General features: G+C 40.9%; 1 protein-coding gene and 1 long non-coding RNA gene across 3 annotated transcripts; both read left to right on the forward strand.

Moving 5' to 3' along the window:
- The first annotated feature begins 1,932 nt into the window (after positions 1–1,932).
- On the forward strand, positions 1,933–9,089 carry LOC122407780 (uncharacterized). 2 transcript variants are annotated; one of them, XR_006260280.1, is made up of 4 exons: positions 1,933–3,350; positions 3,697–3,814; positions 4,088–5,262; positions 7,938–9,089. It is a non-coding gene; the product is annotated as an uncharacterized lncRNA (long non-coding RNA). The 2 variants fall into 2 exon arrangements; XR_006260279.1 differs by having other exon boundaries at positions 4,088–4,927.
- Positions 9,090–12,012: 2,923 nt separating this feature from the next.
- On the forward strand, positions 12,013–23,661 carry Mkp3 (Mitogen-activated protein kinase phosphatase 3). Its single transcript, XM_043413974.1, has 4 exons — positions 12,013–14,540; positions 17,620–17,805; positions 17,916–18,158; positions 19,780–23,661. Exons 1-4 carry the CDS (start codon positions 14,150–14,152, stop codon positions 20,154–20,156), a joined length of 1,197 nt encoding a protein of 398 aa, XP_043269909.1. The 5' UTR covers positions 12,013–14,149; the 3' UTR covers positions 20,157–23,661.
- The last annotated feature ends 83 nt before the right edge of the window (positions 23,662–23,744 follow it).

Below are 23,744 nucleotides of genomic sequence, written 5' to 3' on the forward strand. Positions count from 1 at the left end.
CTTTGAATTTTTTGACCTCGCTCTTCGTGTATTCGTTCATCAAAACACGGAAAACGACGTATCTGAGCGAAGTATAAAGAGACTTTTGTTGCTATTCTTCGCGTTACGTCATCATTGATTTTGTGTCGAGTTTTCTGCAAGTATAGCTGAAAACAATTTGTCGAAGCCGTCACATTTTTGCACCCCACAATGTCCTTAATATTGAAGCGGAGAAAATTGATAATCTTTATTTTCATATGGCGCGCATGTGAGAAATCTAATAATATAATGAGCTGTATGTAAGCCCAAACCAGTAGTTATTAAACAGTCCTTGAATAACTGGAACCTCCGTAAATCGGTTCGCGCGAGAGGCCTCAATAAACCAGAATTGATTTTATCGTCGTTTACTTTGTCTTCATTTCAAACGGGAATAAGCCCCGTTGACAAATTGCGAAAGAAATTTCTCAGCCGGATTATTGTATATACGGGCGCTCCACCCACGCGTTATTACGCGACAGCAAGTAAATCGAGGAGAAAAACGTGGATCGCGCGATGAAGAGCGTTGCGAGTTGTGAGGTTAAGTGAGAGCCTACGGAGCTTCGTTTACTTTATTGATATTGGCAAAGGGGGATAATAATAAAGCGAAAAAACTAAATAGAAAAGGGGATTTCAGGAGAGAAAACTGTATTGGTACATGGCCTGGAGTGTTATAAGGTAAGGAATGGAGATGGAGAATGTGGGCGCACCAGTTTCGCGAGTCATTCAAAGAACCGGACGCCCATGTATTCAGATTTCCGTGACCGCCGTAAGGCGCGCACAGCTCGCTGGAGCGAGGTAGAAGGTGCGTGAATAATATTCGAGTTTCGTTCTAATGGGCTCTGTATACTTATACGTACATCTCTCCCTTTTTTCTCACTCTCCCCCCTCGCTGTCTCTTGTGTTCCCAACCGCTCTACACCCACGTGTTTCTCTACGTTTTAGCACGAGACCACGTATATACATGTGCTACTACAATTATATACACATATATAATACTATAATTTCACGTAGTATAATACGATAGCTATAGAAACCTCTACTGGAGCGGTGTATCATTCAGAGAGGTTAACCACGAGCTTTCATTCTCGAATTCTCGTCCATTTATATACACTGGATCATAAAATTTCGTTTATTTATTTATTCCTTTTGTCATATGTGCACCAATGGAAATAACGCGTATAATTTCCGGTCTTGGACACTTTCTTTGAAGAACGAATTTATTGTAGTGTCGTTTAATCAATTGATTGGTATCAGTACGCCCGGTTTATTTTTGACTCGATTCTTTTCTCATCTTTCGAAAAACTCGTCCTCACAGCGTTCCAATCGCTTTTATAGCCGGGAACAATACTGACGAAGAGAATGGCATGAAAAAAAAAACCAAATTTGAAGAATGTCTGCCATTCGTATAGGCGTTTTGTGGGATCGATATACCCGTGACATCTCGCTATCTGGGGATAAGACTCGTCTAAATAACCTAGCACTGATATCCAAAGTTTGTTTATCTTTCGAAAAGGTCAAAGGCAACGCACATTCTCCATTGTGTCTATCTTAGGCTCATCGTAAAAATGTTTGATCCCCACCCTCAACGACAGAGCCTAAAACAACGAAATTCGAAGCCGTCTGGTTCAACACGGAACAAAATTGCTTTTTTTCATTTTTTCTTCTAATGCGCCTGCAAAAGTTTTTCGTTTCAACAGAACGTTCCGTGAGATATCTCTTCTCCTGATTTTTTTAAAACTTCTTAACAACTTTTTTCTCTATTAATTACATCCACCGTTCCGAGAGCTGTATAAATCCCGGAAAATCATAATTAAGGTATAGAGCGACTGGCGTAACCGTGTAATCGCGAAGTGGCCGCGTGTGGTTATGTGTACAGGCGTGCGTCCATCTGTGTTTGTGATCCGTGAACGAGGGAATTCGCGATTGTTACTAAGTTAGAAGAGAACTTTGAGAATAAAATATGTATAATTATCGTATTTAATTTTTTTTTCCACGTGGATAACATTTGATGAATAAGTGTGGGATAAAATTCTTCATTCCGTCCTTTTACGTATGCACTGCAATTGTTATGTTTTTTCCGCAAAATTTGTGTGTGTGTGTGTTCCTCGTATTAACAAAAACCGTTGCAAATCGAGTGTAATGTGTAATGTGCTGCCGGTACACGCTTTCTGGAACTCGTGAAAGATATAATAGCTACTGTGACACCCGGACATTTCTCGATTTATGCGTATACGGGGTGCCCCAAAGATGGGGATCGCGAGCTTAATTCTTTATTGAAGCTGAAAAAATGACGCTACACCAAGAGGAATTCGAAATTTTTGGGACTGAGAAAATTTTTCAATTCTCCAATAAAAACAATGTGTTAGTCCAATAAAACTTTTAGCTGAACCAGCGAATCGTGACAAACAGAAAAAAATTCACTGACTCAATGGGAAATTTGGTCGTGTCATTCGTAGAATATTGCGCTCGACGATAAAAAACATTGTGGATAATTTTCATCTTTGGCCACCGCGATTTGGCGATCGAACAAATATTTTGATAAATCGATGAATTCTTTTGTTCGGGGAGAAAGTAAAACGAAAATTCTTCGAAACTAACCTAACTTTACGATGCATTTTTTAGTTTCAACTCTCTCCGCCTATCAATGCGCAGTGCTCTCTGCAATTGTTAGTGAATATCTTGTGACCACCTCAAAACTAAATCTGTGGAAAATATCAAGAGGAATGTGAAAATGAGGAGAGTGACCAGTGGAAAATTATTTTTCGCCATGTTCATTTTTTTTCTTGTGTTCTAACGGCGCGAACTCCAAAACTGACTTCGCAGACACTCTTTATATGCAGCGTGTGAAAGCTTATGACACTGAGTCTTTCTATTCCTGGATACTTTCTACGGAAAAACGTTTGCCTGATTTTACAGCACACGTGTATAAAGATTCATTTATTTTTCTGTACAGCATTAACTTCGATTCTATGGTCTCTATATATCCGTGCGTTGTTCATTATTCCCATACGTATATGTGAAATATTCAGAGATTCACTGTTACAGGCGAGACATCTCCCGGAATAGTTTTCACCGAATTACCGATAGTTGATCCTTTCCAAGTATCCGGGAAACGTCACGATTCTCATCCTCGATTAATAATAAACCGAGTAACACCGACGCGAAAGCTTTTCTACAGCTCGCGTCGCGGTTCCTGATAGTTTATTGTGTTGTGATCGTGGAATCGAACTCGTTCGTACTTTCACTATGATGAATGTTTTCGCTGAAGAAGTTTGGCGCAAATCACTCCGATTGCGCGAGTGTATCACGAGATTTTGTGGTTCAATATTAAGGTAAAGAACTTATTCTTTTACGAGGATGGATCAGTCGGTACATCGCAACCGTGAGTGCGAGAGAGATATAGCTGCAAATTTCGAAATCAAAATTCTTTGACACAGTTTGACCGATTAAAAAAGGGCTCCGTCAGTCGATTTTTGCCATCGTTCTGCGCAGGCTGACAGAGCCTTTTTTTAATCTGTCAAACCGTGTCAGAGAATTCCAATTTCAAAAATTCCAAGTGAGGTTAGTCGACTGATCCATACTCTTAAAAATATTATTTCGAATAAAAAAATTTTCATTAAAAAAAAAAGTCATAAAAAAATCGATAGACGAAAAAAATTAATTTTTATCAATTTGAAGGTAATTTGAAATCGAAGAAAATGAGCGGTGGCCGAGACTCTAACATTCTATGCAAAAATCATCAAAGCAATGTTAATGGTGAAACCGTGAAAAAGTCAGAAAACGGAGAATCTATTTTGTGAGTATTTTATTGGGAAAAAAATGTTATTTCGCTGTTTGCCGAATAATTTTGTTTAGAAAAAGACACGAAGATTCAATTTTATAAAAAAAAAAAAAAAAAAAACGTTAAACAATTTTTTTTTACACGAAAACTCGATTTCAAATGCAAGGCAAAATGATAGCAAAAAATCTACAAAAATCGCATCCTCGTTCACCGATCGTTGAGTAGGTACGAGACCGTCGTTGACGTGAAAGTGTTTGAAAAGTTTTTTAAATGTCTTCCTCTTTGCAGGCGCTGTTCGAGCATCAAGAACGGATGTCCGGCGTGGAAAAGAAGCTCCCCGCCCTCGCCCCTCGGCTACGCGAGTACGGAGCTGACTCCGGTTGCATAAATTCAGACTCTCATTAATCCGAGATGAATCTTCGAGGAGCGGGAAGGGGGCGGTTGGAGTGTGCACTGGAAACGAGGAGGACGGGTCGGGAGGCTGAAGCAACTCGAAGTTAAATAAATATGAAGAAAAGGTCCGAGGATTGAAACGAAGCAGACGATTCCCGACTTCGAACGAACCTCAAACAATCTTTGGGAGCAATCTTCATCCCCAGAACCAATGAAACAGCGATGGGAGCGAGAAACTTGAGAGTGGAGAAACAACGCTGCGAAAAAGGAAGAAGAGAGCAATTTAAACTCAAACTTTTTCGTCAATCGCCACTAAAAGTGTCTGAAAAAGTGAGAGCAACAGAGAAAGAGAAATGAAGGGAGGCCAAGAGGCTAAATTCTTTTTAAAAAGGAATCAAAAGAACAATTTATTCAGCTACAATTCCTCGGGACGGTACAAGCCTCGAGTGTACCTGTTTAAGTGGTGTATAAAAGAAGCCTTTTATAATAGCTGGAAGTCGGCTTAAAGAAAGCTGCCGGATGCAGGATAAAGTGAGAGAGAAAAGGAGAGGGAGGGACGTCATTATCTTATCTCGGAGCACTTCCTGTCAACCTGGGACTCGAAGAACCTCTCTCAACGTGTACAGCTCCTTTCGTGGTAATCGCAAAGAACGCTGTGCCACGACTTGCAACTTTGCGCGCACATAGACGCTTCGACCCTCGGAGCGACACACGCACCTATATCCATCCACGGAGGTATGCACATGGACGAAAGCGTAATGTGCATCTAGTAAATACACGAGCACTAATCTCCTGTCATAAAGACAAACACACACAGAGGAACTCGATCACCCACACTCGCCGTCGCCCTGCCAAGGCATTCCTTGCTGTAGGTATTACTTCCGGTCGAGCGACGACGTTCGTAGTGGAATAACATTGTGTCGAAGCTCACACGACTGTGCACGGCGGACACTCGCATATGCTCGTGTGCCATTCAACGTGCCCATAAACACACATCCGAGAAGGCGGCTCCAACGATAATCGTTCTCCTTCTGGCCCAGAAGAATCGACGGAGCGTAAGAGTGCACGAGGTGATAGCATCTCTGGTCATCCGGCACTCATACTAACGCACGCTCTCATTCATTCGCTATCCGGACAAGAAATTCCTACTTGAAACGTTACTTCCTCTCGGCCACTTTACTCGCTCAATTTCTTCGCGGGGCTCCCCACTCGCCTCTGGGAATTCGGCGGTTCATGTTTCTTGCTGACGTTGCAACCTTTTTTCCTTCTCGTTCGGACTCTTGTAGAAACCTGGTGGGAATTCTGGAATTTCGGGAAACTTTCATTACTTTTTTGCAGCACCGATCATTCTCGGATTTTTTACAGGATTATTTACTTGGGGATACAAAATCTGGGTAATCGATTCGTTTACGAGACTGAAAATCACAGAATTTTTAACATTAAAAAAAATTTTTCATACGAACACAAACGCTTGGTGAACGATCAAACATTTTGGTGTTCGGACGAAATGCTTTATTGGACGTTCGATTTATTTTAAAAAATAAAATTTAACGAAATTGCATTGGAACGATAAATAACTTTTTGCGTGGGAAAAAAATTTCATTCAGTCCGTATAATTTCAATATTTCACCAAAATCTGGTTCTCAGTGAAGAAATTCTTATCCTATGCTCTTTCATATTGGATAAAACGCAGTGGATTCACGATCAACTGAATTTTTTCGTAGATATGTTTGAACGGGGATAATTTCAACGACGCTCCGATACCGATCGCCTCGTATCTCTCGTTTCTTTTTATATCAACGTCGATCCAGATATCGTACTGTCGGTGTGAACTACACCGAAACAACCGTCGTCAAACTAAACTGTAACTAAGCAAATGGAAAAAATTTCTATGCGAATCGATACAGACGCTCGCGAAGGTCGATTCCAAAGCTGACGATCGTTCAAAAGATTTTCGAAATTCCGTACCAACAAAGGAGATCTAATGAGAAAGTTCGCAAACATCACTTACAATCGCTAATTTTTGTGGGTTTCGAGTGAGTAAAAGATGGGAGCGAGCATAGCAGAAGCTTTTTCTCTGGGATCTTTTGATCCTCCGTTTCATACTTTTTATAGTATATTTGTACAAGTGGTTTAAAACCATTTTTTCTCGTCTATCAAGACTGGAACTGAGAAGCAGCCAATTTCAGGCACGGGCAACTCGTTGAAACTTTTATTTCTAGATTCTAAAAAACTGAAGAAAAATGTTGATTTCCTCCCATGAAAAGCTGTTGGAGTTATTGAAAAAACAACGGTCAGTCGATCAATTAATGAAAAAGATAAATAGGACATCGAAAAAAGAAAAGAGTCAAATCCAGTCGTCGAACGAACCCGTCAAAGTTTTATTCATTTATTTATGAGCAAAGTACCGGCCAAGCTCAAATACGAATCCATGAGATCGCATCGAACGACTAGCCAGGGACTGACATGCGCAAAATAGTGTCAGAATAAAAGGATTTCAAAAAATCTCTATGCAGAAAAATAGCAATACAAAAATCTAATTTTGTAAAGTTAGCAGTTTCTATCAATATCGTTGACTTTTTAATTCTCACAGATTTATGAATCCCACGAAATCAAATCGTGAGTCAAACTGTTTTTGTAACTCGAGAACGAACAAAATTAGCGGTCGCTGGTGCCCTGATTTTGTATTGAAAAAAGAGTAACAGCAATTTTGGTAAAACGATGAAAAGTTCAAAGATTCTGAATCTCCGAGTATTTTATTGAAGAAAAAATAAAGATTGTGCTTGACATTGAAAAACTGCTGGACAGCCAACAAAGTTAGACCAACAGAGATTCCAGTGTTCTGCAAAGAGCTCAATGGAATGGAACAGCAGCGTGAAAAATGCTTTAAAAACTTCAATTTCATTGACTGTCCTTGAAGTCCCTGGAGGTGATTAACGTCTCGTCAATTTTGAGTGAAGTCTTTTCACGATTCTGATCACAGGCTGTAGCATAATAACGAGTGGGTATTTCCCAAACTTAATAATCCACGCCCACCCTTCAAAAGAGGTGAAATAATACAGGAAGTGGGGAGGGTCTTGAAGGGTCGAAATCACGCACAAAATGACTTCCTCAATGAGCATCCCGTTGAGACAAAAAAAAAGAGCTCAGCTTTCAAAGGGCGGAAACTGAATTATTCGGTGGCCTGAGAAACAAGTTATTTTTGGGGTAGGACAAAGCAATTCGTCAATGCTGAAAAACTTCTCGCCCACCCTAACGAAGCTCAACCAATTTGTGTTGATGTAACGAAATTCCATTCGAATCAATAAATCCGTTCATTTGTTCGCACGATTCTCATTTTGCCTATTCGACCATTCAAATCCAAACGAATATTTCATTTAAGCAACTAAAAGTATGAAAATTTATCTACTAAAGGTAAAATTTCACGTTTTAGTTTAATAAACCAAATCCTGAGTCATTTAGTGAAAAAAAAAAATATCCAATTCCCAATTTTTGGTCCAATGACGTCGAATTTAGTTCAATCAACAAATTTTAATTCGGAATGTAAGTTTGGGGGGAAAAAAATCAATGATATTGTTGTCATCACAGTGAAAACAAGATTTTTGTTCGAAGAACGACTTCTCAAGTCTTACTCAAAATCAAAGATGTTGCGAAGTACGAAAAGCATTTTTTATCATTCCCATAAACATAAAATTAAATCAAATTGCAAATAAATAGAAGTTAATATTTTCAAATTTTTTTACAGGCATCGACTGCTGATGAAGAATTTCGGCCTTTCCCGGGTCAACAAAATACGGCTTGGATAATAATTATCGATCTAGCAACGAAGAAACTTGGAAACTCTCACACTGCGAACTAAACGTCGCGTATGTGCGAATCTACTCGAACATATTTAGTTCTGACGTTTACGTAACGTTTTAATAGACGTCGATCAACGATCCCCTCCATCTTCAGCCTCATCTTGGCGTTCCATTCTCTTCCTCTTTGTCTTCGTATCTTTTTTCCTTTGGCTCGATCTTACGGTACGCGATGCTTAGTAATTTGACGCGTTCGTGAGCACATGAGCCTTTAACGACGTGCCGTGTGAATTTATGCGAGTTCGCAAGGTTCATTAATCCTTAATGTCCTATCCCGTGATTTCACCTACAGAACAATTTCTTCCTTTTTCGAAAATTCGTTTCGAAATCTGAAAAAATTTGAATCAATAAACAAAGTAAAATCGAATCAAACAAAATTCAACAATAAAAAATAATGAAAAAAAGCAAATCGAATTCGTTGGCTAAAATGTTTGTTGAATGAAAAAATTTCATTCAGTTTCCCACGATTTGTTGATAGCCAACCAAAACTTTGTTCCACCAACAAATTTCTTTTCTCCCCGCAGATGGGGACGATATTAGCACTCAATTTTTTTTCATCTTCGTGAACGTGTGGATATGAGAAAAAGGAAAAAAAAGACGAATAAAAGTGTACGTCAAACGTTGCCCATGTCGCTGTCTCGTCCTGACGCGGATGTGTCTGGCAACGTGAAGCCCGAAAAATTTTCGTGAACGAAACGAGGAGATCCTGAGCAAGAGCAAACGTGGGTGCAAGAACGAGAGAGGAAGGGGCAAGCGGGGGACAGCGAGAGGGAGGGAGTGTGAATGAAGGAAAACGTAGTCAGGTTAGGCGAGGTTCGAGTTCCAACTGTGGAGCAAATCGTTATCTGTCGAGGAGCAGCAGCAGCAGCAGCAGCAGCGGCAGAAGAAGAAGAACAAAAAAACGACTTTCGACGTTCGACACAGCTCCGGGGTCTCGGGGATCCTCCCACACTGGGATAAACACCTATATAAATATGGGAAATTTAATGTCGAGTGAATGATTCGAAAGAATAAAAAAGAGCAGCGAGGTGTCATCGAAAGATTTGAACAATTCATTCGCGACAGAACCATCAAGTTTTAATACAAAACGATTCAATCTTCAACGAGCGAAGCTTTCAACTTGTATGATTCTTAAATATTCACTCATTTTGCTGGCCCATGTTGCCTGATTCCAGTGAACGAACGCTTCGAGCCAAAATGAATTTTCGCCACTAACTTTACAGCACCCGATAGAAATTCATTAAACTTCCGTCATCGTTCTGCTCATCGATTCGTTGATTGGCACTTGCCAAATGAATTATTCAAATTTTCGTTGTTATAATTAGAACGAGAATAAAGTTCGTGCACGAGTTTACATTTCTACAAGAACTTCTTTCCCTCGTCTCTATAAATAATCTGTTCGTTTATAAATTTTGGCTACTTTCCATCAAAAACCACCGAATCGATTCTCACGAGATCAATAATTAGGGTTCGCCGTATGCTAATGGTTTTACGAAATTTCGTTATTACATTTATTTCAAAAATGTGAAAACAAAACAGTCCAAAAGTTTGTTCAGTCTTCAAAAATTGACCGAGAGAAATTGATATGAATTTGAAGATAATTCGAAAACAAAAAAACCGAGCAGAAATTGGAGCCTAACTTTGTGTAGAAAAATATCGACAGAATTTTTAACGGATTAATGAAAAGTTAAAAAATTTCTAACTTAATTGTTGCAAGAAAAACTAAAGCTTTGTTTGCCCCGAAAGAATTGATGTGCGCGCAGCTGGTGAAGCTTTTCAAGACACGGAAATCTCGAATCGTGTAGAAAAGTTGAAAGCACAGGTGCAAGGTCGAAAGGAAGAGAGAAAAAATCTTGGGATTTTTGTAACCGATATTTCCGGTAGTAACCGGAGAGAGAAGCGTTGCATTCGAGGTGGAAAGCCCGATGGATGGCGTGTAGTAGAAACGGGCACGGATTCACGTGCTCCTAAGAGCACAAGGAGCCACAAACACTTCGTGGAAGGTCGTCCTACGTCCCCACAGACTCGTCCCGCGCTCTCTTCGTCTTCCTCGGGCATCTCACTCCCATAGCTCGGTCTCGGACGTTTCTACCTATTGGAATAAAAAAGCATGTATACAGCGTGTTGAGTACGTGTGGGTTTAATACGTATAAAATTCGTGTATATAGGTTCGAGGCGTGTATATAAAGAGAAAGGAGCGAAGAAGGCAAAAGCGAGAGAATGTGAGGGGGGGGGGGGGGCAGAGAGTAAAGTGATGCAAAGAAGGACCGATCGAACATGAGAATTCTTGAGCGTGGGGCACCAGCGCGCGCGCGCTCTTTCGCTCGCGCTCCGTCTCTTTCCTCCAAATGAATGGAATGCCAACCCACGCTGAGAAGAGCCATCGTACACACAGAGAGGGACACGGCGGCGCGAGGAACACTCGAGGGTCGAGGTCCGTTACGTATATACTCACATTTCTTTGTCTCCGAGTGTGTGTGTGTGTGTGTTTTTTTATTTACATATATACAGGATTAAAGGCGAGGATTCGCCAAACGTAGAGAACGAATTCGTGCTTATTCTCCATTCTCGTTATTTCACCCTTTCTAACCCCCTTTCACCGAAGCACGTTCATATACACGCGCGAGTACGAATGCTGTCTCTTCGAATCTTGTACGCGCTTATTATCCATGCATTGAGTTGTGTGTCAACGCGACGATACATCTACGGTATTCCACAGAGTTTCATCGCTCCTCGTCGTACGTGTGCAAGCTTTGAATAACAATACGAAATGCGTCCTTCTGCTTCGACACACGTGTGCAACATTCTCAAACGATTCGTCCGAGTCTTATTTTTCGCGTGTCAAATAAGTTCCGCGGAACGTATATCCTCCGAATTTCACATTCTTTGTATTCATATTTTCCATATTCTCTGTGAGGAATCGCAAGAAAATGCAGGTCTCATTCGCACAAGTGCAAAGATCGATGCACGAAGGGAGGAACACACGTGAAAAAAATTTTTCGAGGCTTCACAATACTTTGAATGAATAACATACAATAACCGTTTGGAAATTGTTTAAAAAACAACAGTTATTTCGTCGATGCACCGCAGGAATTAGAGAATCCGGCAGCAGCGCCCTTCGGTGCTTTGAACACACGTGAAAAAAATTTTTCGAGGCTTCACAATACTTCGAATGAATAACATACAATAACCGTTTGGAAATTGTTTAAAAAACAACAGTTATTTCGTCGATGCACCACAGGAATTAGAGAATCCGGCAGCAGCGCCCTTCGGTGCTTTCAAGTACTATAGAAAGTTAATACCCAAGTTTTCTAATGATAAAGAGGTTAAGTCTCAATTTCTCACGCACAGATTTCATGCAGCAAGGATCTTCTGAATCGCCCGGTACATATGATACATAACCATATTCATAACATACATATTTACTCGTATATAAACATATATATTGATACATCTCTGTTCGCCCACGCGGACTGTAGTGAGTGCGATAGAGATGGTAATATTCAACGATTTCTGCCATGTATTTTGTCTTTTACAACTCGGCGTAGCCCGTTCGCTTCTCCTTCCTCTACGGTACGAACAGAGACACAGAGGCAGAGACGTATACAGAGAGAAAGAGACGAAAATACGAAGACATTGATGCGGCAGTAACGTGCGGAAATATAGAAATACAGATAGCGAGGAACATGTGCGCGCGCGCGTTTGTATCGCGTTGCCCCTCGCGCCCCTCACTCGCGAAGCGACCCCCACGACCCGCGACTACCCACGCCTCGTTAATGAAAACATCTTTTGTCAATGAACTGACGTCAGCCCTCGCGCTCATTGGTCCGTTGTATATTTACCACGTGATCATCGGCGAATGGGAAGAGAGAGTTTGCATCGCCCTTCGTTCCTCCGCCCCTCCCAAAACACACGACCGTGTGAGAACGAGCGCCATTTGCCCCATTCTCGACGGAAGGACGCTCGAGGCAAGGTGTGGCTGTGGGGCTTTCGCGCGCGCGGCTCCTCTCCGGGATCTCTCGCGTTCTCTCTCTCCATCATCATATATAAATATAAATACATGTATACATACATAGAGACGAATATACATTGAGCCGTACTTTTAACGTGTGAATGCGTAGTGTGGTGTACATGTGTTTTTCTGCGCGACATTACCCATATGGTTATACGTTATTACTGTAATAACAAGCCGCGGTGACACACGTGAGAGTGAGAAAGAGAGAGAGAGAGATAGAGAGACCCCAGAAATTCAAAGGGAACCGCAACCCCCACCCTCATCCCCTCCACACTTCGTTCAATCTCACATGCCATTCGTTTCTTAATCGGCCGCGTGTATACATCACCCACTCGATCGAATTCTCTGAGAATAATCACGCTTCACTCGCGAAACATTATTCGTACCTGCACATAAGCACCCGTACACCTATCCTAGCTCGCTTGTCCCGAGTTTTTCTTTTTTATTCACCATAATGAGAGATCGGCTGTAGAACATTTTACCCCGTGCATATCTTCGACTCGACTCGCGCGCGTTCTCTCGTCTCTCAAAACCACCACAGTTTTGTTGCTTGCAGCAGTTTTTTCGCTTGTGCACGAGTGTGCGTGTGTAATGCGTCTTCCGAACGTGGATGTTTAGTCTCTCATCTCGTGGGCGACTCTTCAAGATATCTGTTGTTACTCGGTTTTATTCGTGAAATTTGTTGCGCGGCACGTGTGTTCGAATGAACTGAAAACAAGTTTTTCTTCAGAAAGATACACAAATGTAGTTATCGTTGATATTTTATTTTTTTTCTCTTCGATTTCAATGGTTCAACGTGAAAGAAGCTAGTGAGAGTGCGCGCGTGTCAGTGCGCCAAGAGTTTTAACGTTCTTCGTTAAAAGAGGGAAAAAAAACGATTGGTGAAAGACGGAGAAATAAGCGAGAACTAACGTGCAAGTGAGATGTGACAGGAAGATCGCGAGAGTGTGCGGAGCGTCGAGAGAAGAAAAAAAAGGCTCGTACAGTGTGGTCCACCATACGCGCAGCATCCCTCCGATGGTAAAAGGATTGAACTGTGCTCAGAGGACGCTACCATTATTCCAAACACCATGAATTGTAACGTGATAGCATCTACATGTGTATATACAAGTGTACAACGTTTTGACAGGAAGAGCGAGTGAAAGAGGACGAGGGAAAACGATAAATATGACAATAGGGTATAAAAGGGCTTCGGGTAATCTCGCCAGACGGAAATATTCGTACGGTATAAAAGACTGATACAGGATGTGCCACTGTTTGTTATTATTATTACCATTGTTATTGTCATTATCATCTACGAGTGAATGAACTTTATTATTTTCATTTGTTTTTTAATCTCCCGAAAAAGGATACTTTGAATTCTTTTTGATATTCCATTTACTACGGATATTTTGTTGTTCTTTCAATTTTTATAATCCTCACGAACATTCCAGTTTTAATGGGGCTTATTTACTACGTGTATTTGAGTGTCTTTTCGGATAACAATATAATCGCCGCGTCGATTAAACACGGGATCGATAATTAAGAGAGCGAGGCAACGAGACAGAGTCTCGGAAATACGTTGGTTCATCGAAAAAATCGAGGAAACTCTTCTTCATCGTGTTGTTTATTTTTCATCTTGACAAAATAAACATCTATCAAGACTTTTCTCTTCTATCCTCACCACATAAAATCACCAGTGCCATCTCACAGTGTTGAAAATTCATCTTCAAAACACGAGATCCAACGACATGTGCGTGAATCGTTGAATGCTGTATGAACAGTGACCATGATTATTTACAAATTTCCAACCATGTAACGTTCTCTTTGAGCTCCAATGGAAAACGAGAATTTGAGTGAAAATTCAAGTTATTTTATGGCTTTCCCAAACATCTTTTGAACTCGATCCATCGCCTGTGACAAGTGCCATATTTGCGACAGCGCTGTGAAGGAAATTTTCAAAGGAGACACAACGCGACTGCAAGAACATGGAATTGAGAGCGGTTACCTAGTAAAACGAAAATTCAACGCCATCAAAAGTCTTTCATTTACATTCTTTGCCCGCTAAGCAATATTTCTTAGTGATTATTCCAAGATCCTGTTAAAATGCCGAGTAGCATTGGAGAAGAAGGACTTGTCGCGGCGGAATGGCTCTTCACAGAGCTCAGATCGCAGTCCAGCGTTGACAAACTTCTCATCCTGGATTGCCGAGCTCATTCAGAGTTCTCTGAAAACCACATCAGAGGCTCGGTGCCCCTGGCCATACCGAGTATCATGCTCAGGAGACTCGCAGCTGGCAAAGTTGATCTGCTGGCGACGATAAGATGCTTGGAGCTGAGATCGAGGGTCGAAATTTTTTTATACGGTGACAACGAAAACAGAGGAACTTTTGTTCTCGTTGGAGATGCCACTGAGCCTGCTGGACATCAAGGAGAAACTATCCAGGTGCTCAGCAGAAGACTGCGCAGCGGAGGGGGCAGCGTCGCTACACTTATAGGTGAGAAACAAATCATGTTTTCATAAAACCTCCTTGCAGTCTATCCTCATTGCTGAATTCTAAATTCTGTACTCATTCGCTATCTTTATCTTCACAGATCCTTCGGTCGGACTAACTTTTTTCAAAGAACTTTTGAACCGTTGCTTTTAGAAACTGCAAAATCGTTCACGTTACTGAATCTCACACTTTGGAAGCTTAAGCTCCAGAATCAGAAAGTTCTATTGTTCAGAGCTTCAGAGAATTCGTCTCTTCGGAGAGCAAATATTGTCCTTCGATCCGAACAGTATTTCCTCTAGAGATAAAACGGTCAAAAGTTTTTCTCAATAGTTCAAAAACAAGACTGTAGGGTGGATGTGTGAATGAAAGTTGATCATGGGAGAGGTAAGAAACCTTTGGCAGTGCAACCACGAAGAAATTTCATTTTCCTGGATATTTCAGTTCCGGCAATGCTCATTGATGCGTAGTGAATTTTCTTCATCATTTAAGTAGAAACAGGCATCTGCTATTCAAGGAGATACGCACACCTTGAAGTTCTGTTAGTTCAGCCACAAATTTTCTTCCACTAAAAAAATGCACTAAAACATCAGAACAATTCGACATGAAAATGCAGATCATGAACGACGTAAATTCTTCGAAACAGTGCTAATTTTTTTACGACTGTCATACCGCAATCGTGATTAGAATCGGGACTCGATGCTGATACAGAGAAAGCTAAAAATTTAGCACAACAATGACCATAACTGTAGCCAAAAGTATAGAGAAACTTAAAAAATTTGACTCCTTCTCATCGAAATTTCTAACGTTGGAACGTCAGGAAAACTTTTTAGTTTCCGTATTATTACTTCAATTTTCGAATGCTTCTCAATTTTTCAATATTTTTTCTGGGTCTCAGAAGAAAATAGTCGATTTATCATCGCCCTTCAGAGAAATTTTTCAATGACTTTTATGCGCGTTACAAACGAATGTGTTCGATTATCGAATTATCACGAATATTTTCCTTTTCAGTACGTAGAATTCGGAGGGAGCTGTAAAGGCATTCTTCAAGTCAGAACCAGGAAAGTTATCTTGTTCTTGGCCAGTTTGAATATTCCTGCAGCGTTAAGCACGTTCGCTTTCCATTCTGTATATAAAACGAAGCCTCGATTATCCACTCGATAAGCAGGAGCGACTTTGTGTTGGCGTTAATAGAACAGCTCGGCGATTGAGGAACAGGGGAATCTATTGGAAAAATGTGCGGTGCCTTTGTGATCGCGAGGAGGTGGATTAAAGATGGAAGATTTTCATGCGCCCACGTTCCGAGTGCACATAACCGAAGTACGGAGTGCCAGGGGAGGATGAAAAGCTGCAAGCGCATGAGATTCGTGCGGTGGTCGAAAGTTGAAAATTATCGTCGGTGGCGCGCTGGGAGAGGTCAACGGAGTAAAAAGAGCAGTTGGCGATTACTTGACTCCGGGCACGACAGCACGAGCCCTAATTAACCCTCCGAACGAATGTGGGTTGATGGGCGAGCTCCGAGAGGAGAGAGAATATTAAAAAAAACGAGAATTTAATGCTACAAACATTTGGTAGTGGAAGTGAGGAGCGAGGCGAGAAAAGCCAATTGTTGGGAGAGTCGAAGAGCAATTTACGAAGGGTCGTCCGGACCAGGAGCACGGAGCACCACGGCGAGGTGGCAGTGCCATTCGAAATTATAGCGAGTTTGACAAGCTCGTCGTCAAACTTGCAATAAATCATATTTACATACGTGAAACTGTGAACCAGCGAACTGAATTTCAGCGGTAACGTTCCACGCGCTACACTCACACTGTGGTATACGTATATCCGACCTCCCCCTTCGCTCCCCCTCGCTCTCTTCCTCCTCTCTCGAGACATCAGCTGAAAGAGCCGAGGGGAAGTTGTGAATGAAGTATTGATTTGTGTGGGAGGCATTCCGGTACAGTTCAGACACTTAATTCGTATATAGTGTAGCCTCGCTACCGGCCTTTACTGGGCCATGCCCGCTGCCGTTCTTCCTCTCCTGCTAACTGCCATCTACGTGGCCAGCCATTCATCTCGACTTTCAATCATTTTCATTCATTCCTTATTCGTACGTACTTTTACCTCAATAGCCGCGTGTACGTACGCTCAATTAACATGAAATTAGCATCGAATGTGCTCTCCTCATGCTCCACCGGAGAACGACTTCTTGGCGACTCGCACCTTCGCCGCAATTATTCGAGAATTCGTTAAAAAAACGTTATCGATTCTTGCCACTGCAGACACGCAATCATTCGGGGAAATCTTTAATTCTTGGAGCCTCTTTGTCGTTTTTAATTTCGCTGAGATGGTTTATGCAACTTTTTAACGAGCTTCATCGCACCAATGCTCAGCCGGACTCAGCCTTCGATGACAAACCCCCGGTCACTCTTGCATCTACGAAGCTGCCATTATCAACGCACTTTCTGTGTGCATTGGTCAGTAGCCGTACAAGACTCGAGCGTTTCGCTTGACATAAATCGACATTCGATTTTTTTGTTTGCCAATCAGTAAAAGGGAGCGACGATGAGTGTCGTTGTTACATTTTTTTCAGGCTGTCGATCCGAAATCATTTTTCGTGAGGACCCGAAAGAAAAGATCGAAAATATCGAAATGTTTTTCCTATGCGTTAGAAATATTGAATTTGAAATTCCTCTCGAAATTCGCAGCGTTATTCGAGTTCGGGGACCCCTCAGGGGAACCTGGGCACTGAGTAATTGGAATTCGGTTCAGTGAGATGGGCTTGTCACCCGTGAGAATTCACACGTGAATGATTCAAAATATACATGAATGAAGTGAACATTTCATTGCTCTGGGGCCCTCGATTGTCGATTGTTTTCCATCCAATCATTTTGTACTTGTCCCCCGTGAAATAAAAAAAAAAAAGTAATAAAAATAAAAAATAAAAAAAGTAAAAATAATGAAAAGAACCTTCCGCAAATATTAAGTAATTTGAAATCTCGACGTTTAAAAACAAATCACAATATTTTATGCACCTTATGCGACTTACTCGAATCGTTTTTAACGATTTATTAACGAGTACCGTTTACGTTTGAATTTCCAGGAGGTTTTGGAGCATTCCGTGATCGCTATCCAGAGTGGTGCGAAGGTGGTCAGGCGAACGCCGAAGGACAAACTGGCCAGGAGCCGAACGAAGGTGAATTAATGGGTCTTCGCTCGTTACGTATTTCAACTCCGACCACGAGAGCCTATTCGGATTCGGATAGCGACAGTACATGTGATTCTTTCGGTGAGTTTCCATAGCGCTAATTTTCCCCCCTGGAACCTTCCGAGATCTTTAAACTTCTTCCTTCACGACGAATTTCTGTTTAATTGCTATTTTTATTTTCAATTATTCAGGTCCAGAAGAAGACAAGGACTTTCCTGTGGAAATTCTTCCCCATTTGTACCTTGGGAATGCGGCGAACAGCGAGGACAGGGACGCCCTGGCACGACACAGGATACAATATATTTTAAACGTCACTCCTGATCTGCCGAACGTCTTCGAGAGCGCCGGTTCCATAAAGTACATGCAGATCCCTATAAGCGACCATTGGAGTCAAAATCTCGCGAGCTTCTTCCCACAAGCCATCCAGTTCATCGGTGAGCATCGATTTGTATAGAATTTTCTATGCTCGAATGTTTGCCTCGAGGACAAATTTCAAGCTTATTTCATTCTGGTCACCGGTTGACTTTTGGCTCACTGAGATTCATTGACGGATTTCCAAACTCGGTGGACAGTTTTTTTTTCATGTTTTCCCTGAATGGAAGTCTCGACGAAAAAGGCGATGCACTAATTGGAAAATTCCTGAACGTGATGGAGTTCTATGAAAAAGGGAAAATGTACGCGCAATCTTCTAATTTGCGGAGGCTTTTTTCCCTTACGAATTCACTTGGAATTTCTTCCGTCTGTCTGCGACTTGTTAATTGAGCAATGAGTTGTGAAACTGGTATTTCCCGGGCGGGTCGAACGACAATCGCACCGCTCAATTCAGACGTAACACCGTAATATCGTGATTCGCATATAAGGAGATATCGAGCAGAAAATTGAGTCGATTGGCTCGTGATTGGGACCCGATTCGAGTCCTAAAGAGGAAAACTCGTGGACACATGGGATTCAGGAATTTCTGGCGATTGCGTATCGCGTGAAAATGAAAAAAGTAAAGAAAAAACGTAAGAAGGGAGAAAAACGGTGCGACAATTCTCGGCTCGTTTTCTCAAACTCGTTCGATGACGCAATTGCAAAATCAATTTTGCTCTCATGTTGTGCGGAAGCTTCGAATCTTTTCTCTCTCTCTCTCTCTCTCTGCCTTCCTCCGTTTCATCGAGAGCCCCAAATTTACGAATTTCGTTTTCTGGCTTCTTAAACAGGAAATCCTGTTTGAGAAAGCCGCGGCTCAATAGTAAACCTCGTTTGAAGAACCGAGGAGGGAAACGAACGAGTTCTCGGAGCAGGGATTCTTATAAATAGAAAACTTTCCCACGTGTGAGCCAAGCCGCTACTAGACAATTAAACAACGGACGTCCGGTCGAGACCCTGGGCTGGGCTGATCCAACTTTTGCCGCTGCTCAGTTCTACCGTGCATTATAAACGTCGAGAGCTCTTCACCAATTGCACTCTTTCGCATTGTTCTCGAGAACAGAATCGTCTTTCATCTCACTCAAACTACTTCTTCCGTATTTTTTCGCCTTAACTAATATTTACATAAAATATGAAAGAAAAAATTACGGCCTATCCCTCAAGCACTGTCTGTCATCGTGTGGCATCGAGCGTTACGTTACGATTCCCCTCTTATTCACACGTTATTATTGTTTGTCCCCGTTATTAGTGTCCACCAAATTAGAACGTATACGTATTTCCTCCCAGCGGCAAGGAATTCGCGGTACAATCCCATTAATGAATTCGTGAGAAACGTTAAACGAAGTATTTCGCGTGGCGAAACTAAAAGCCCTGAAAAACTGTCAGTAAAAAACTCGCAAATGGGTTAAGCTTTGAAAGTATCGCGGTTCGATGAATGCTCAAATTTTATTCGTGCTGTGAGAAATGAGATGAAAAACCGTCAATTTTATTCAGAGAAAACGAATGTTTCCGGTTGCGCGGTTTTACAAATATTTTATTCGACAAGAATGCTCTGGAACGTCTTTTTAAGAAATTAATTTAATGAGTCACTCCGATGTTATTGAATTGATCGATAAACACGTGTAATTTTTCTTTATTTTTCAGAAGAAGCACGAAATTCGGATAAAGGTGTACTGGTGCATTGTCTAGCGGGTGTATCGCGCTCGGTAACGATAACGGTGGCGTATCTGATGCACAAGTGCAGTTTGAGTTTGAACGACGCCTTCAATTTGGTACGAAGCCGAAAGTCTAACGTAGCACCGAATTTCCACTTCATGGAGCAGTTGCACAGTTTCGAGAGAGAATTGAGGGATCGTGGCGACAGAAACAAGCGCAATAATCAGCGATGCATAGGCGCGTGCCGACCGGGAGGACCGTGCAATTGTCCAGCGCCGAGTTTTCTCAGTCCGATCGATCTTGGACTCAGTCCGGACTCGGGTATCGAGTTTGACCGATGGGCAGCGAGTACGCCGGCGGAATGAGACGGGCCGGGAGGGACCCAATACAAATTTTAGGTCCCTCCTTGGGCACGTACGCGGGAAACGCGTTAATCAGCCTCTGCATTCTGGTAATTGGTGAGAGAAAGTTCAACGAGGGAAGGAAATCCTCTCCGGAACTTCTTCACCTTTTTCCTTCCTTACGGTAGACGCACCTTTTCGGTTGTGCGAAGAAATACGAGACTCGCCAAAGCGCCGAAGCACCAAGAGACTACTCTGGCACGTTCTATAGAGGGAGGAAAAGAAAATGCAGAAAGCGAAATGAGATAATCCGTCATCACTTTTGCGAAGTCATCAATGTACGTCGCGCGACTAACGAGACAGGGGAGAGCATCTTCTCCTTGCGTACAATTGTTCGTAACTGGGCTCGCAGCTGAACGACACGAGAGTAGTAAATACAACCCGCGGGGCGGGCTTGCAGAAAGCTTTCTGCCGCGTTACAGTCTCATCGGTTACTTGTTCATTAATTGTTTATTATTTTTTCATAATTGCGAGGGCGCGGTACACGGTCAATAAACGCCACAGTTTCAGCATGTTACGACTTAGGGAGAGAGTAGAATATGACTGTGTCGAATGTGTGCATGGGGATTTATGTGTGTGTATGTGCGTGTGCCGGAATTTCGAGTAAACCGTACAACTGACAACCGCGTGAACTTTATTTGAAACAAGAATGTTGTTAAAGCGAGGACCTCGGGCTCATAAGTGCGCATCGAAAGATAATTCTTTTTCATTACTTTTTGCTTTGGAAGAAAAATTGTATAGAAACACAGCAAAGAGCATTCACTGGTCGCACAAATATCACACTCCACTCATCAGAAATTACGTGTGAGATGCTATTTTTGAGAGACTCGTTTGATTTTGATAAAATTTCGATCAACACGGATCCGAATATTAATCCGTTTGATGCTTTTAGCATTTTTCACGATCTTCCAAGAGTATTACTAGGGCCGGAGTCCTCCTTAACGCCCCTCCATCACGTAGTCACGTCCAGGTGTTTGAAAGTATTTTATAATGATTAAAAAAAACAAACAAAATCAGTTACGAAAAAATCAGATTTTCTCGACCTCAACGATTCACGGCAATATGGAAATGAAGTTTCATCATTGTGAACCAAGAGAATAAGCAATTAGTGAAGAAACGCGGTCGCGAATACCGAACTTTTTCGACAAATAGGACAAATTTGAGAAAACGATATTTTTCTTTTTTTAAAAATGCATGAATTCGAATAGTACATTGATGGGAAGAGGTGGTAATTTGAAATCCTGCAGAAAATACGCATCCAAAATTTTGTGAGTGTAAACACGAATGCTTCAAACCTAAATGAGCAATGTAAGAGCCCAAAAGCTTTATTCAGATCGTTTTAACTGTTTTTCCGTCAGGATTGAAATGAAGAAAAACCGCAGAAAAAATAATGCAGCGATCGAAACAGTAGCAGAACTGCGAGAAAAAAAAGCAACGAAGCTTTGTTTTGTATCCTTCTCGATTAAATAACCAGACTAATGCATGATAGAAAACCAGTGAAATATTCGTACGTGACGATCATTCGAGCCTGGATCAAAGTCAACGAATAATTAATGAAAATATGAACATATATTGATAAATAGTTCGAAACTTCATGCAATGGTTGAAAATTACTGGTACCATAACTCCAAACACATGTCGACTTTTTACTGCTTCTTAATTTTGCATGTTCTCTTACGTTAAGAAAAATAGTGAAACGGATAAAAGTTTCAAATTACCACGACTTTCTTTATTTATAACTATAAAGAAACACGAACGCGTTCGGTAATTTTCGTTTATTTTTATCAACGTCCAACACCTCTTTAGAATATGTACATAATTTTATATCCTCATCGAGACGAGAAAAGAAATTTATAAATATGTATTTTAATAATTCTTCCCTCGAGCGTCCCCCCGATAACCTCCGTCAGGAGGATCCGTCAATTGTTGAGGCTGTTTTTATTTTTATTCAGTGCCGAAAACAAAATGAGGAAAATAAATCGAGTATAAAAAGCTCGTAACTAGGGTAAAACTTAATAAAACAAAAAGCACCGGTTAGACGAGTATCATTGGAGCAAAAATTGTTTCATTTGTTCGCTCATACGACTCTTTGATGTTCAAAGTGACAAGAATACACGAACTTCCGTATATCTCTTAAAGTTTTATGAAAGAGGATTTAAAAATAGATAAAAATGGCAAACATTGATTGCAACATACCAAATGACATTCGCGTCATCAGAAAATCAGTTTATAATCACGAAACTTAACAGACAACTCAAACTCACACACACACACACACTAAAGTGACTTATCCTCAAACAAAAAGTATATATTCAAGAATACAGACACATGCATGACGCTTCCCGACTTTTGGGATGAAATTTAAAAAATTAAAAAAAAAAACAACAAACAAAGCAGAAATATAAAAGGTAGAACGAGACAGCCGGGATTCGGTGCATTTTTACGGGGCATTCCTGATAGTTTCGAGCTTACCTGACAATGAGATCGATCTATCGTTCTATAGCGATTAAGAAACGTAGAAAAGAAAAAAAACAAATGCAAAACAATTTAAAGAGAAGTGTTTCTCGAAGACCTCTTTGTGGTCGCCGGGCACCAAATTCCACGTACAGACCCACCGCCCAGTTCCGATTTGTCGCGCAGAAATAATGGATGACAAGTGAAAAAAAACAAAATAAAAATATTCGCGGCAAACATCGCTAAATTTTCTATTTGTGGAGCAGAAGAAAAATCCATAAAGTTTCGGCACCTCCGACTTTTCCAGAGTGAAAAATAATGGTACCTGTTGCACGCACATTTAAAAAAAAATTTCTTTCGACACTTATAACAACACGTCGTTTCGTAAAAAATAATGCACACGCCAAGTTTTTAGACAGAAAAAAAAGCGTTGACTTTCGCTTATTATTCATTGTACTCTGTAGGCATGCGAACAAACGAAAAATCATTTCTTATGGTGTATTGCACAGAGTCGAAAAGAGATTTCAAAAATAAATATACGAAAGTTTATTTTTTATAATGGAAGGACATCACATTCCCATCACGAGCCACCACAATGGCCTGAAACCGTAACTATCTCAATGTACTATATGTATCATTTATCAAGCATTATTGAAATCAATATGAATGTAATACCGTGAATGTTATTTTTATCATGTAATAATCCACAAGTTTAAGGATAACGAGCAATCTTGCAACTGCGAGGTTCAATTGATCTACCTTTAAGAAAAATAAAATATATATATTATATAAAAATACACACACACACATACATATATACATATATTTGACGTTACTGTAATAACAATATTCTACTACTAAACTGTTGTCTGTTGTACGTTTAATGGGCGCAGAGATGCCCAAGAAATTTAATCAAATATTATGTATATTACCATAAATTATTATTTTGTATTCATCGTTGTATATATATTTTAAATTAATTTTCATTAGAAATACAAACTTATCTTACCTGCAAGATGTTCTCATTTTATTTTCATTGCCTCGATCACAAAATGTTCTCGTTACGTTGGGTGAAATTATTAAAAATGTCTCGATGGA

Source organism: Venturia canescens, chromosome 1, assembly GCF_019457755.1.
Source record: "Venturia canescens isolate UGA chromosome 1, ASM1945775v1, whole genome shotgun sequence".
Lineage (NCBI taxonomy): Eukaryota > Metazoa > Arthropoda > Insecta > Hymenoptera > Ichneumonidae > Venturia > Venturia canescens.

What these genes read in the sequence shown, in the direction of transcription:
- Mkp3 (XM_043413974.1), top strand. Translation starts at nt 14,150, where the DNA reads ATGCCGAGTAGCATTGGAGAAGAAGGACTTGTCGCGGCGGAATGGCTC. An exon ending in CAGCGTCGCTACACTTATAG is followed by an intron (nt 14,541 to 17,619) that starts GTGAGAAACAAA and finishes TTGAATTTCCAG; the next exon opens with GAGGTTTTGGAGCATTCCGT. An exon ending in CAGTACATGTGATTCTTTCG is followed by an intron (nt 17,806 to 17,915) that starts GTGAGTTTCCAT and finishes TCAATTATTCAG; the next exon opens with GTCCAGAAGAAGACAAGGAC.